This window comes from Lucilia cuprina, chromosome 6, assembly GCF_022045245.1.
Source record: "Lucilia cuprina isolate Lc7/37 chromosome 6, ASM2204524v1, whole genome shotgun sequence".
In the NCBI taxonomy this organism is placed as follows: domain Eukaryota; kingdom Metazoa; phylum Arthropoda; class Insecta; order Diptera; family Calliphoridae; genus Lucilia; species Lucilia cuprina.
Genome location: NC_060954.1, coordinates 62,575,729 through 62,589,555, shown reverse-complemented (window position 1 = coordinate 62,589,555; position 13,827 = coordinate 62,575,729). Strand labels below are relative to the sequence as shown.

The 13,827-nt window shown below is 33.9% G+C and overlaps 2 protein-coding genes across 3 annotated transcripts; one reads left to right on the top strand and one right to left on the bottom strand.

Moving 5' to 3' along the window:
• Positions 1-912: 912 nt before the first annotated feature.
• Positions 913-6,152, top strand: LOC111675875 (Usher syndrome type-1G protein homolog). Of its 2 annotated transcripts, none has more exons than XM_046953386.1 (6): positions 913-1,263; positions 3,361-3,498; positions 4,058-4,201; positions 4,276-4,497; positions 4,559-5,530; positions 5,593-6,152. In XM_046953386.1, the coding sequence occupies exons 2-6, from the start codon at positions 3,476-3,478 to the stop codon at positions 5,756-5,758; spliced, it is 1,527 nt and encodes a 508-aa protein (XP_046809342.1). In that variant the 5' UTR covers positions 913-1,263; positions 3,361-3,475; the 3' UTR covers positions 5,759-6,152. The 2 variants fall into 2 exon arrangements, with proteins under 2 accessions (XP_046809342.1, XP_046809343.1); XM_046953387.1 differs by lacking the exon at positions 913-1,263 and adding an exon at positions 3,181-3,296.
• A 41-nt stretch (positions 6,153-6,193) lies between these two features.
• LOC111675874 (multidrug resistance protein homolog 49) lies at positions 6,194-13,173 on the bottom strand. Its single transcript, XM_023436730.2, has 11 exons — positions 13,055-13,173; positions 10,681-10,891; positions 10,388-10,581; positions 10,179-10,323; positions 9,983-10,083; positions 8,372-9,921; positions 8,133-8,311; positions 7,731-7,997; positions 7,230-7,675; positions 7,001-7,163; positions 6,194-6,943 (listed from the first exon to the last, which is right to left on the bottom strand). Exons 2-11 carry the CDS (start codon positions 10,855-10,857, stop codon positions 6,194-6,196), a joined length of 3,972 nt encoding a protein of 1,323 aa, XP_023292498.2. The 5' UTR covers positions 10,858-10,891; positions 13,055-13,173.
• Positions 13,174-13,827: the final 654 nt, after the last annotated feature.

Sequence of the window (13,827 nt, the reverse complement as noted above, 5' to 3'; positions counted from 1 at the left end):
GAATTGGTAGTTTTGCATGTTTTTCTTTGCACGTTTTGACATTTACTTTTAATGCTGCCACACGGTTGACAAGTTTGAAGTAATACGCTTAAAATAAAAATATTTAAGTTATTAATTTTTTTTATTAGGATATTTAAAAATAAAATTAATAACTAAATTAATAATAATTAAGAACAAAAATATTATGTTTCAAAGGAATTTGGAATCTAATTAATTTGTTTATAAATTAATTAAAGTATAGCGATCAATCTAGAACCACTTTTCTCTTTTCAATCTGCAGATAGCTAATTAAAAAAATTAATTATATTCGATTTACCTGCAGTTTTGATATTTAACGAACAGTTTAAACGGCGTATTCATAAAGATATTAATGGCTTAATTTAGGTTTATTACGCACATTTTCCATACAAAATTCCTACAATAAACCATTAATAACTTTATAAAGCATTTATAAATATGAGGGTTAGTCTTAGCGAGACTTTGGAAAGTCTTATTTGATAATTAAATAAATCATTATTCATAATTTCAGGAAAATCTGTCTCAATAAGGCCATCTCCGAAATTCAATTTAAGATCCTGATGTATTGCTTAATTAAATAAAATATTTTTAAATAGAACTAGAAGTTTTTTTCTGAATCATTCAAAAAATTCTTATCAAAATGATAACAACTTTTAAGATACAACTATAACATTATGGGAACATGTTAGAACAACATTAATTTGTGATATGAACCATCTTAAACACCCCACAACTCTTCATCCTCAAAGAGCCGAGTTCAATTATTACACTCTTCTCTCGCATAATCACTTTTTCAATAATTGTTTTTATACCTATTATTTGAGTACAACAAACAAATAATGAACATATTTGGCTTAAACCCATGCAATAAGCCAACTTTGAATTTAGTCAAGTTCTTTCACTCTTCATCAAAAGAAGTCAGATCGGGAAAACGCGCGCTTCGTTGCTAACAAACAAAATATTCAAACCTTGTACAAGTTGAAAATAAAGTGTGTGTGTGTGTGTCTCTTTATTTAATAATAAAGAAAAACAAAATTTAATTCGAAAGTGTTTCAAGCTCACTATCTGTGGCATTACAAGTTTTGCAAGAAGCAATAATAAAAAATAGAAAGAAAAATTATAAAAGAAAAACAAATTTTAATTCCATGGAAATAAATTAACGTTATGATGACACTTTGAACTTGTCCCATCAAAATAACAAAATAAATAAAATTACAAACAAAGATATCTAGGAATGCTAAAGTGGTAAAAATAACCATAGTAATGGTTCAGTAAATTTTATCGTATTCGTAAGATACTAACATACATACAAATATAGTATATGGAGTAGAGTAAAAATTATCATTAACATGACATGAAATGCTAAAACAGAGGTTCTAAACTTTGTATAAACATAGATATGTATATACGTTGAATGAACTCATTTGAAAATTTGCTCTTCAGAAGTAAAATTAAGAACCCGATAATGTTATGTATTTTGATTTAAAACTTTACCGGACGATATTTCAACAGAAAGAGTACGACTTATAAACCCATCGACCCATCACTCCATTGAGTTTTAGCCGGGTTGATGGCAGCAACGATCTGTTGTCTCCAGGGAGTGGACCAACCCAGAACGTCACCGACGGGGCCGTATATTCTCTCGAATTTAGCGACGCTTTGTCGGTGCCTTCTGAGCAGGAGCTTCTCCCTTTGAGGAATCTGCCTTTGGTCAGAAAGGCGAGAGACCGCAAAGTCCCGTTCCTAGCCTTCTCCTCCTTCGTTCGGCCTGCATCATTAATATCTCGTAGAGGGGCACTTGGCTTCTCCTCCACGGCCACTTGCCGAACCACCTGTGGACGGTCTTCTCCCAAATGTCCCCTTTGGATCCTCTTGGCCTCTTTAGCAGGGGATGTTATCTTAACGGTCTGGTTGTCAGCAAGCTCTTCGTCAGACAGAGATAAATTCCAGCTTCTGTGTTGCACTAGTATCACCAAAGGAGTCACTTGACACCTCCAGAAGACCCTCCACGTCTAAGTCGGTCAGTACCTGAACTTCAAGCTCAAAAATTCTGGCATGGAGATCAATAAGGGTAACGTCTCCATCCTGCCAAGTACTGTCCAACTCCCTATCATCCTCGTTAACCGTGACGTCCGGACTGTCTCTCCCTAACAGGTCGACCACCCCCTCTGTCGTGTCCCTACTCTCCTCCTTGTTTGTTTTTTGTTCTGGTTTCTCTATTTGAATCCCACAAGTATGCACGTTCAAACGGACAATCCACGCAGTGACGGCGTACGTGGACTAGGCAACTACATTACAACAGCGCTTTACCATGACGCTGAGGGGAGCTATTAGCAACTAGCCTCTTTTTGCACTGGCTAGCCTTGACCTTAAAAGTGCATATATTTGTCATGTTAGAAGGAAGTAGAATTGACAGACACATACCACCCTTACTATCTTGGCAAGATGAGTAACCTTTAGTTATACACTTCTTTGAAACCATAACTTCCTGTGGCTAGATACCAAAGCATTAGTCACAGTAAGTTATGGTCACGATGTGTACTTAAGCCCTCGCATCACGACAAGATAGCTACCCTTGGCGAAGGAGGACCCATAATATATATTATTTGTAAGATCTGTACAGAATTACACAATATTTGTAAGTCCGAATCTGATAAAACTATTCAATTTAGTCTTTGAACAGTTTCTTTAACTTTCATAAGAACTACGTTAGAGTAATAATCTGAGCATTACAAAATACATATGTTTAAGAACCTCTGTTTCGACACCAACATACATACTTTACAAATAATGCTGGCATTACATGTTGTATGTGGCTTTTAGTAGTTGTAACAATATTGATAGTTCACTGAACATCCAAAACAATAAAAAAAGAGCAACAAATAACAATAACAACTTCAGCATTAGTAAGCAACAATATTTGAATGCAACATGTTCGAGTACTTCATTGTTGAATAGTCGGTCTTCTTTTTTTTGTTGTTTTTCAAAAGCAACCAATTCAAATATTTTAAAATTTTCGGTTTAAAAATAGTGTTTACGAGACTTTAACAAGAATTGAATACGAGTGTCAACCTAAATTATTTACAACAACAAAAACCAAGTAAACAAAATAAAAAAACGTGCAAGTTGTATTAAATTTACAAATAAACAGAACTAACTGACTGACTGACTAAACGTGCCACTGATGGTAAAAACAAGGTTTTTTTAAGTTTTGGCCTATTATTAAACTGCTGTTGTAGTTGTTGCTGTTTTATTGCCTCTCTGTCTGTCTTGATCGTGTACATACTTACATACATACATGTGGAGACATTAATTTCATTTAGAGTTTGTTTATATTTGCAGTTAAAAAGGAAAGTGTTACTCTGCTTGTGGAGTACTAAATTGCTACAGGTTTTTGGTTGCTGCTATTACTAGTATTGTTGTAGTTGGTAGTTTGTGCTTAAGCACGATCATCAGAATGTCTTCCGATCGTTTTCACAAGTAAGTATTTCTTTTACGTTTTTAATATATTAAAGAATATACTTTTAAGAGTTTTGAAATTTAACTAAAATTTCGGTATACACTCAAATTTTAATTTAAAATAACAGTCCGATACAATTGGAAAAATATCGGAACACAGAAACTTAAGATTTGAGAGGCGCTGAATTCGAATTTGACCCCATTACAACATTTTCTCAGATATCGTGCCATGAAGCTTGAAAAAAAACCTTTTCCTTTTTTGATTAAGAAATATTCTATTCACTAGCTTATGAACATCATGAACTAGAAGATTGTTACTAGTCTATTTACTAACTAACTGACTAATACATGAAATAATATACCAGTCTATTGACCAGTATGGACTATTTGACTTTAAATATTGTACACAGATATTTAAATAAACAAAAATTTAAATGTAATTTAATTTTTCCTTCGGCACCTTCAGGCTATTAAGGGTTAAGATTTGAAACTCCAAATTCTTTGGAAGCTAAAGAATTCAATTGATTTTAAAAAAAGTATTTTTATTATTATATTCATATGTATTTATTTTTAATTTTAGGGCAGCTAAAGATGGTCTTTTAGATGTTTTAAAAGAGGCCACACGTAAAGATGCCAATTCCAAAGATGATGATTCAATGACACCCGTTTTGTGGGCCTCATTTGAAGGACATTTGGAAGCTTTGCGCTTATTATGTGGTAGGGGGTAAGTCATAGCTTCTGTTAACTTCATTCTCCTAATTTTTAAAACTTTATTAACAATTGTCTATTACTTTTTAGTGGTGATCCCGATAAATGCGATCAGTTTGGTAATACTGCTCTACATTTAGCATCGGCCAAGGGACATTTGCGTTGTGTGGATTTTTTGGTAAAATTCGGTGTCAACATCTATGCTTTGGATATAGACAAACATAGTGCTAAAGATTTGGCAGCTATTAATAATCGAGATGATATTTTACGTTATTTGGATGCGGCTACAGCCAACTTTGAGGCAAACGACCGGTATAACTGAATTGCGAAATTTAAAAATTGCCGTTACTAATTAAATACTAAATTATTTTAGGAAAAAAGCTAAAGCAATGAAAGAAGTTGCCGAAAAGAATTGTGAAAAACGCATTAAGGAATATATGAAACGTCAACAGAAACAGGATCAAGATTTTAAAGAACTAAAATCTACTATTTCACCCAACAATGCAGGCAAATCGGGCAAAATGTTATCAACACTTAAGCAAAAAATTTGGTCAAGTCAAGGAAATCTGCATAAAGTCACCAAAGAAGTATCACCAGGTCCTACAAATGGCTCAAGTAATGCCGGAGGTGGTGTTAAATTTAGTGAATTGGTGCAAACAGGTGCTGGTAGTTGTGGTGGTTCTGTTGCTAGTCGCAAGGGAAATACAGTATCGAAAATGAAAGGATGTTCCAACATGGACAGTGGTTTCAAAATTGGAGAAATTGAACCGGATGGCCGGCGTACTATTACTTCATTAAGTGGTGTACAAAGAGATTCTGAAGTTCTCTATGTTGGCACTTTTAGTTCGAATGAGGACAATGGCAAACGTGGCAAAATAAGTGGCCTATTTGAGGTAGAAGAAGCTTGTAATTCTGATACAGATCATATTAATGGCAAAGCAGGATATGGTACACTTTCAAGATCATTTTCACAGCCAGATATTTTAGCTGACAATGAGTCAAGTGATCACTTGAGATCTGAAATGACTTTACAAAGACCCACTGGTTTATTTGATCGTCCAATGTTGGGTAGCATCGCGTTTCGTAGATCTGTAACAGCGGCTCTTAGCCAACTAAATACTGATGCCTACAATATGGATCAAGATACAACAACACAACCTTCGACCCGTACCAACTCAATTAGCTCCAAATCGCGTTCGGGCAAGCAGAGATCATTTTTAAATCTAACTGATTCTGATTCCGATGGTGCGGAAGCTTACAGCGATGATGATGAGGATCAAGATGTAGCTGGAGGACCTATACAACGTTTTCTCTGTGTCTGGGGTTTGGAGGAATATTTACCTATGTAAGATTTATTAAATAAAATCTGTGGCATCTTTCGTTGTAATATATTTTTATGCATTGCAGTTTTCAAAAGCAACAAATTGATTTGGATACTTTGTTGCTGTTAACCGAAGCTGATTTAAAATCTCTCGGTCTACCATTGGGTCCCTTCCGCAAATTAAGCTTTGCTATACAAGAGCGTAAAAATGCCTTGGCCAATCCTGGTATAATGAAGGATTCTCATTTATAGAATTTTCCATAATTTACTTATATTTACTGTCTTTTTAAGTAATCGCTCACTCAATTAGAGGTATCGCAAACAGATTGTATTTTACAGTGTTGTACAAAATCAAAAATATTTTTATGAAGTTGATATTAAAAAGAAAAAAAAAATAGTTTAAGACATTTTACGTAAACTAAAGATTAAGAACTTCTAGATCAGATACCTTTTCAAGAATTTAGCGTTTGAAAGTTTATGCTCACTTTGATGAAATATTAGCATAAAATCACTACCGTGAAACTCGTTCTTAAGTTATGTTAAAAACTATATTTAATTTTAAATTCGCAAAATGTATTTAACATTTTTTTAAGTTTGTTCGTGTTAGAAGGAAAGAAAATATCACAATTAATTTTAAATAATTATATATGTATGTATAATCGATTATTTAAAACTATAATACTTGTTTTATGAAACTTGCTGCATCATGTACAAATCATAATACATTCCTCGCTGAGCCATTAATTCATCATGGGTACCTTGTTCGATGACAACACCCTTCTTTAACACACAAATCAAATCGGCATCACGAACTGTTGTTAAACGATGGGCAATGGTTACACAAGTACGTCCACTCCGTGCCACATCTAAGGCTTCTTGTACAACTTTTTCACTTTCCATGTCCAAAGCCGAAGTTGCTTCATCTAAGATAAGGATTTTAGGATTTCGTACCATAGCACGAGCTATGGCAATACGTTGCTTTTGTCCACCCGACAACTGCGTACCTTTACTACCCAGTGAGGTGGCATAACCCTGAGGCAGAGATGTTATAAAATTGTGAATATTTGACTTCTTAGCTGCTTCTATGATTTCAGCCATAGGTATGTTATCGCGGAAGTTGTTGCCATATGCTATATTTTCAGCTATCGTGCGATCGAATAGTACCGGCTCCTGTGACACTAAACCCATTTTGGAGCGTAAAGTATCGAATGAGAATTCTGTTGTGGGGGTCTGACTCAAGTTGACAGCACCACTAACAGGATCGTAGTAACGTAGCAGCAATTGCACGCAAGTAGATTTTCCCGAGCCTGAAGGCCCCACCAAAGCTACTGTTGTGCCCTTTTCTATTTCCAAATTAAAGTTCTGTAAAATAGGTGTACCTTTTCGCCCGGGATATTCAAAGTATACATTTTCATAGGTGATATTACCCTCAGTTTTCTGAAATCAAGAATATTAATTAAAATTAATTGTAAAATTGGAATTATTCAAACTTACATCTGCAGTATTAAATGGTTTATCTTGTGGATTATGCATATTGGGTATACGATCGAAAAGTTTCATTAGGCGACCAGCCGATATAACCGCCTCACTAACATTGGGAGCAAATGCCAAAGCCTGGCCCAACATCCAAGACCCAAAGATTAAAGCCTCAGAAACTCTAAATTTATATTAACCAATTAATCATTAAACCTTAATCTTATCTTGCAATTAAGTTTATATTTACTTTATAATATTCTCATAGTCGATTTCACCATTGGCCACCAAGGTGCCACCATAATACAACGATAAACCGTAAGCAAAAAATGGCGCTGCTTGTCCCAGACCAAATACAAAACCTCTAAATCTTAATTTCTTGATGCAGGCTTTTTCTACCAGATCAATGTGAGTCGAATAACGTTCTAAGACATTTCTCTCCTGTCCTAAACTCGTAACTGTACGTACATTTGAAATGGCTTCTACTGCCACTTGTGAAGCTTTTTCGATGGCGGCCTTTTCCGCCATAGCACTAGATTCCATAACTTTAGCCTCTAAATAAATCGATAGACAAACAAATGGCACAGTAACCAAAGTAACTAATGTTAAATTCCATGAATATATAAATGCAACAATTACACCAACGGCTAGCGAAGAAAATGCCTGGAACATAATGCCAATTCTGGCACCGGTAGCCTGTGAAAAGGAATAATATTAATTTTGGTCTTATTTTACATATAATTTTACATACTCCTTGAACATTCGAACAATCTCCCGCCAAACGCGAGCATAAAGCACCCACCGAATTCTTGTCATCATCAAAATAGGCTACTTCCTGTTTTAGAAGTGTTTGAAAAGCTCTGCTTCTTAAACGCGATGTCATTTTAACACCAGCCGTATTAAAGGCATATGTTTGTATTAAAGTACCTAGTCCAGCCATTATTCCAATGACCAAAAACATGTACGAAAAGAAAATCGATTCGGATTTTACATACTCATCATCTTCATCGGATAAGATCTGTAAAGAGGATATACATACATTTATCACGTTTTATTAAGAAGCAGATTAAGACGTTTAAGTGGACAGAATTAATGGGTGAAGGACCGTTTCAATACCATTTCAAATTATACTTCATAATTAAATTTCACTTACACCGAAGAAGTCACCAAACAAAACGGCCCATATGGGAAATGTAGCACCATGCAACATTGCAGCAATACATCCTATTAGAATATAACGCCACTCGGGAGCATTTAATTTCATTAATTGTGTTATGGATATATCGTATTTTTCTTCTTCGTCCTTTTTCGATTTTTTACTCTTACGCTTTTCTATAATGAAATAAATTTTATTAGAAAATATTTTTAATTCCATCTAATATTAACACTTACTTTTCTTAGTTGTTTCACCAACTGTTTTACTATTATCCTTTTTATTTTCGTCCAAATCTTCTTCCACTTCACTGACTTCATCATCGTCTTCCTCATCATCACTGTTTCGTTGTTGAGTGGCCACTTTCCTTGAAGACTTGCAGGTTTTATCATCTTCTGTGTCCTCAGTACGTTGAGAAATTTTAACGAGTTGGTAGTACAGACCCTTTTTAGCCATTAGTTCATTATGGGTGCCTTGTTCTGCGACAACACCATCTTTAACGAATACTATGTTATCGGCATTAGTAATGGTCGAAAGCCGATGAGATACTACAAGTGTAGTTCGTCCTTTACTGGCCACTTCTAAGGCATCTTGTACGCGTTTCTCGGATGTAGGATCTAGAGCAGAAGTAGCTTCATCTAATAGCAGAATTTTCGGATCCCTAACAATGGCTCTAGCAATGGCAATACGTTGCTTTTGTCCACCCGACATTTGAGCACCACGTTCGCCCACCATAGTTTTATAACCCTGTGGTAGTTTGATAATAAAATCATGACAATTGGCAGTTCTTGCGGCATTTTCTATATCAGCCATAGAACAATCTGGTTTTCCATAGCGTATGTTTTCTTCAATGGTGGTAGCAAAGAGTACAGGCTCTTGACCCACTACACCGATTTGGGAACGTAACCAGGAGACATTTAAATCACGCAAATCATGGCCATCTAATTTCACCGTTCCCTGCAGAGGATCATAAAATCGTTGCATTAACTGTAGGGTGGTGGATTTGCCACAACCAGAAGGACCCACGAAAGCCACTGTCTGCCCAGGCTTTATTTTTAAAGATAGACCCTTGAGAACCTCAACATCGGGACGTGCTGGATAACGAAAATATATTTGTTCAAACTCTATATTGCCTATAACTTCGTGCGGTTTATCTCCTTTAGTATCTAGGGGATCAATTTTCGATTTGCGATCAATAATGGAGAATATATTTTGACCAGCGCCTCTAGCTGTAGCAAATGCTTCTACATGAGGCGAAGAGAATCCTAAATTCTGTGCACCCATTATAACACCAAACAATATAATCACCAATACCGCTGGAGTGTAATGACGATCTTCATCATAGCGTTCTGCAACAATCAATTTTACACCGTACCACATGGCAATGGCATAACAGCAGTAGATGATAAACCACATGGCACCGGCCCCAATACCCGAGTACAAACCTTTCTTACGTCCCATCTTTTCGGCAGGCACCAATAATTTCGAAAAACGTTCTTCTTCTTTGCGTTCTCCACTAAAGGCAAACACGGTACGTATACCAGCGAAGACCTCTTCGGCAACGGCACCAGCGCCGGCATAAGCTTCAAGTTCCTTTTGTGTTAGGGAGCTTTGTATTTTAGCCACCATTGCTGTGGAGATAATGATGAAAGGACAACAACTGATCACAACCAAAGTAAGTTTCCAGCCATAGAAAAATGCCGCTATAATTGCCAACACAAAGGTCATTATGAGGAATACAAAAATTGCGATTTTTTCATTAAGGCCCTCCTTCATTTTATCCAAGTCCCTAGAGAGAGTAAAATAAAATAGGTTCTAATTTTAAAACACACAACATTAATTCTACTTACTCAGTCATTTTACTGGCAAAATTATTACCCGAAGATGTATCAAACCAAGACATATCTTGTCTAAGAATGGCCTCTAAAAATAGTTTTCGAACACGACCGATCTGTAATAAATCCATAATTAAAGTATAGATTTGTGGTTTGTTATTAGGACCCTTTTCAACATGTTTATGATAAGATTAAAAGTTTCGATTCTTACCTGATTTAGAGCTACTCTATTCAAAATATTAACTGCTATAGCTAAAACTATTAATTCCGCTAAAGCACCGGCTAAACTTCCTAGACCAAAAGCAGCAGAATCATCTCTTATAGCTTGCATATTTTCTTCGTAAGAGGCATTAGTTCTGAAAAACAAAAAACGATTATGAACAAGATCTTTCATATTTAAGGTGATGAGAAAACATTTACAATTTTTTGCCGCCTCCAAAAAGTTGTAAAATAAAAGTATTCGATGATGTGCCCACACCCACGGTACGATCAATCAGCAAAGAAGAGTATTCTCCATATATAACTATGGAATAAGGTATACCAATTGAGCCCAAGGATGCTAATATTATGCCTAATACGATAAGACATCGTTCTCCAAATGTTGAATAACGAAACTATATCGAAGAAATTATGCAATATTGTGAATATAGAATATAATAAAACATTATAGATTATATATAAAATTTCTCAATAATTAAGGGATTTTGACTTACCAATTGAAAATATGATATTTTATAGTTTTTCTCTGTATCGGTTGGGGTATCTCCTGGTACTTGAAAATCTTTTGGTAGTGGTAAAACATTTTCGCCTTTTTTCACTGTGGCTTGTGAGAATGTTGGATTTGTATTATTACTATAAGGAGGTGGTGTTTCAATTTCCCCAGTTGCCATTATATACTATGAGATTTTTCTCTTAAAAGATCATCTGGAAATTGTTATTAAAAATTAATAGAAATTTGAATACTGTTCCACTTTTTCAATATAACTAAATGCGTAGTATTTGAATAGTATGTTTAACAATGTTTACAAATATATATATAGATAAATTTGTATAGTGTATAATATATAGTAAATCTTTTATAGATAGATGGGTTGGTTAAATGTTTTATTGCGGCCAATTGAGAACTTCTTATCTTTACAATTTAAGTGTAGAATTTGTTAAATATCATAGTTGTTATTGTATTTTAATTTTTATTTTCCATGACTCGCAAATATTCCACTCAATACCTTAAATATAGTATGAATAAATTATCTGAAAATGTTACAGGGTAATAATAATCATAATTTATCAAATACATAATTATATCGTGCTTATCATTAAATCCAAAGATTCCTTAGAATAAATTTCAAGGATGACAGTTTTGAATACTCGTTTTTTTTTAAATTAAGTAGTTCCAAAGTAGTTGAGTTCCACAAATTATTTAAAAAAAAATAAATAGTTTCACAACCCTTATATAGAACCCTTATTCCGAACTTGTATTTCCTTTCAAAGCTTTCATATCGATATCCCATATCGATATGTATATAAAACTAGATTGTACTAGATTTATTGTTCAATATCGAAGATCATTATCTCAAAATGTATAATTACCATAAATTTTAATCGATAACTTATTCGGTAATAGATTTTTGAATAAAACCAGATGTTAACCAGTACCCCGTTATAGTATATTTTGCATCGAGAAACGATGCACAGGATTCAGTAAAAGACAATAACACAACATTTTATACCACATACCGCTATAGCGGGGAGGGTATATTGGGTTTGTGCTGATGTTTGTAACGCACAATAATATTGGTTCTATACCCACCTTAAACTATACAAATGGGATCAGAATCATTTTCTGAGTCGATTTAGGTATGTCTGTCCGTCTATCCATGTAAACCTTATAATCAAACTACAGGTCGCAATTTTGAAGATAGTTCAATGAAATTTGCTACATGATCTTATATTCTCCCAGGGACGAAACCTATTGAATATGGTTAAGATCGATCCATTAATTCACCTTGCCCCCATACAACTGAACCTCCGAATAAGGCTTGTTAACCTTGTAATCAAACTACAGATCACAATTTTGGATGAAATTTGGCAAATGATCTTCCATGGTACCGTAGACGAAGCATTTTGAAAATGGTTAAGATCGATATATTATGTCACCTAGCCCCCATACAACTGAACCCCCGAATAGGGCTTGTTAACCTTGTAATCAAGCTACAGTTCGCAATTTTGGATGAAATTTGGCACATGCTCTTCTATGGTACCGTAGACGAAGCCTTTTGAAAATGGTTAATATTGGTCCATTATTTCACCTAGCCCCCATACAACTGAACCCGCCGAATAGGGCTTTTAAGCTCATAATTATGTTTAATGTAATCGTATCTCGACAAAAAGCTGCAAAACCAAGATCTAATGATTATCATATAATTATGGAGCCTTATATGACCCTAGCCTCTAAAAAATGTCCCCTTCAAAATTTGACTTAAATGGCTGAAGTATATCTGAAGCAATTTAAATGTTTTATTATGAAAACTAAATCAAATTGTATTTTTGTAACAGGAGTGGGGTCTCGCCGGACTACAATTTCTTACTTGTTTTTAATTGAAACATTTTTTAAATCGTACTGTATCTAAAGTTTATATTGTAAATCATATTGTATTTGCTTTTAAGAAAAATGTTTGTTGGATTTATTTTCAGTTTTTTTGTTTTGAAAAACAAATATTAGATAATTTAAAATGCCATAAAGAAAAGTTTGTTAAACAATTTTTTTTAATTCAGCAGGAAAGTATCAATAAATAAATGTATATAAATACATACTCGTACATAGATTATTATTATTTTCATCACTTAAATTTCGTACTTTATAAATTAAAAGTCACTTTCACTTAATCAATATTTATACGAAATAAATTGAATTGTTTACACTTGAGTTCCTAAATTCGATTTAAAAAAAAGTAACAAACACTTTTGCATAATCCTATGCAGTATGTATACCAGAGGGAATATGTCAGATCTCTATCCATCTTAGAGAGCCGAACATTGAACTCTATTAAAATGTGTGTGATTATGGTGATAAATTTCAATATTTACCAGGAATAAAAATATATTTAAAAGCACGAGTATGAACGTTAACGAATAAGTAAAATATAAATTTCACTTTTTAACTTATTTTACAGAGAACCCCAAAAAATCCATCCGAAATTGAACAAAGACACGCACACGACTAATTTTGATAATTTACCAAACCTTTCCATTTAGCCTGATAGTTCGCAATATCAAGCATTTTATTTCATCAGATTCTAATTTTTTTTTCTGTTATAAGTAGACGTCGAAAGGGCCATATAACAATTTGACCAATAAATACGATAATGAGCTTGAGTGCTTTTAGTAATAATGAGATATGTACCGTAACCGTTATAATACTAATAAAAATAAAGCAAAAACAAAAAATAAATAAATATTTCTATAACAAATCTAGCGTGTTGATTATAAACTTAAATACATATTTGTTTGAAACATTTGGTTTAGTTGGTGGGATCTTTGTTTGATTCTTGTTTATTATAAACAAATATTGTTTACGCTATCAACGAAAATTGTAAAAAAAAATTTTGCAAAACATTTTGAGACATTTGTAAGATTTCTTATCGCGATGAAAATTATAGCAGTGATATTGTACATTTCAGACTTTGTTATCTCGTCATTCTCTTCGTCGAGCGAAGTAAAACGTGTTCATTTATCAGCTGTATACTGTAGTTGATTTTTATAACCGGCGTTGTTCGGGTTTTAAAGTAATCATATTTCATGGTATGATTACTTAGAAATGTGTTTGTGATTCCCTAAAGCTATGAATCAGATATCGTAAT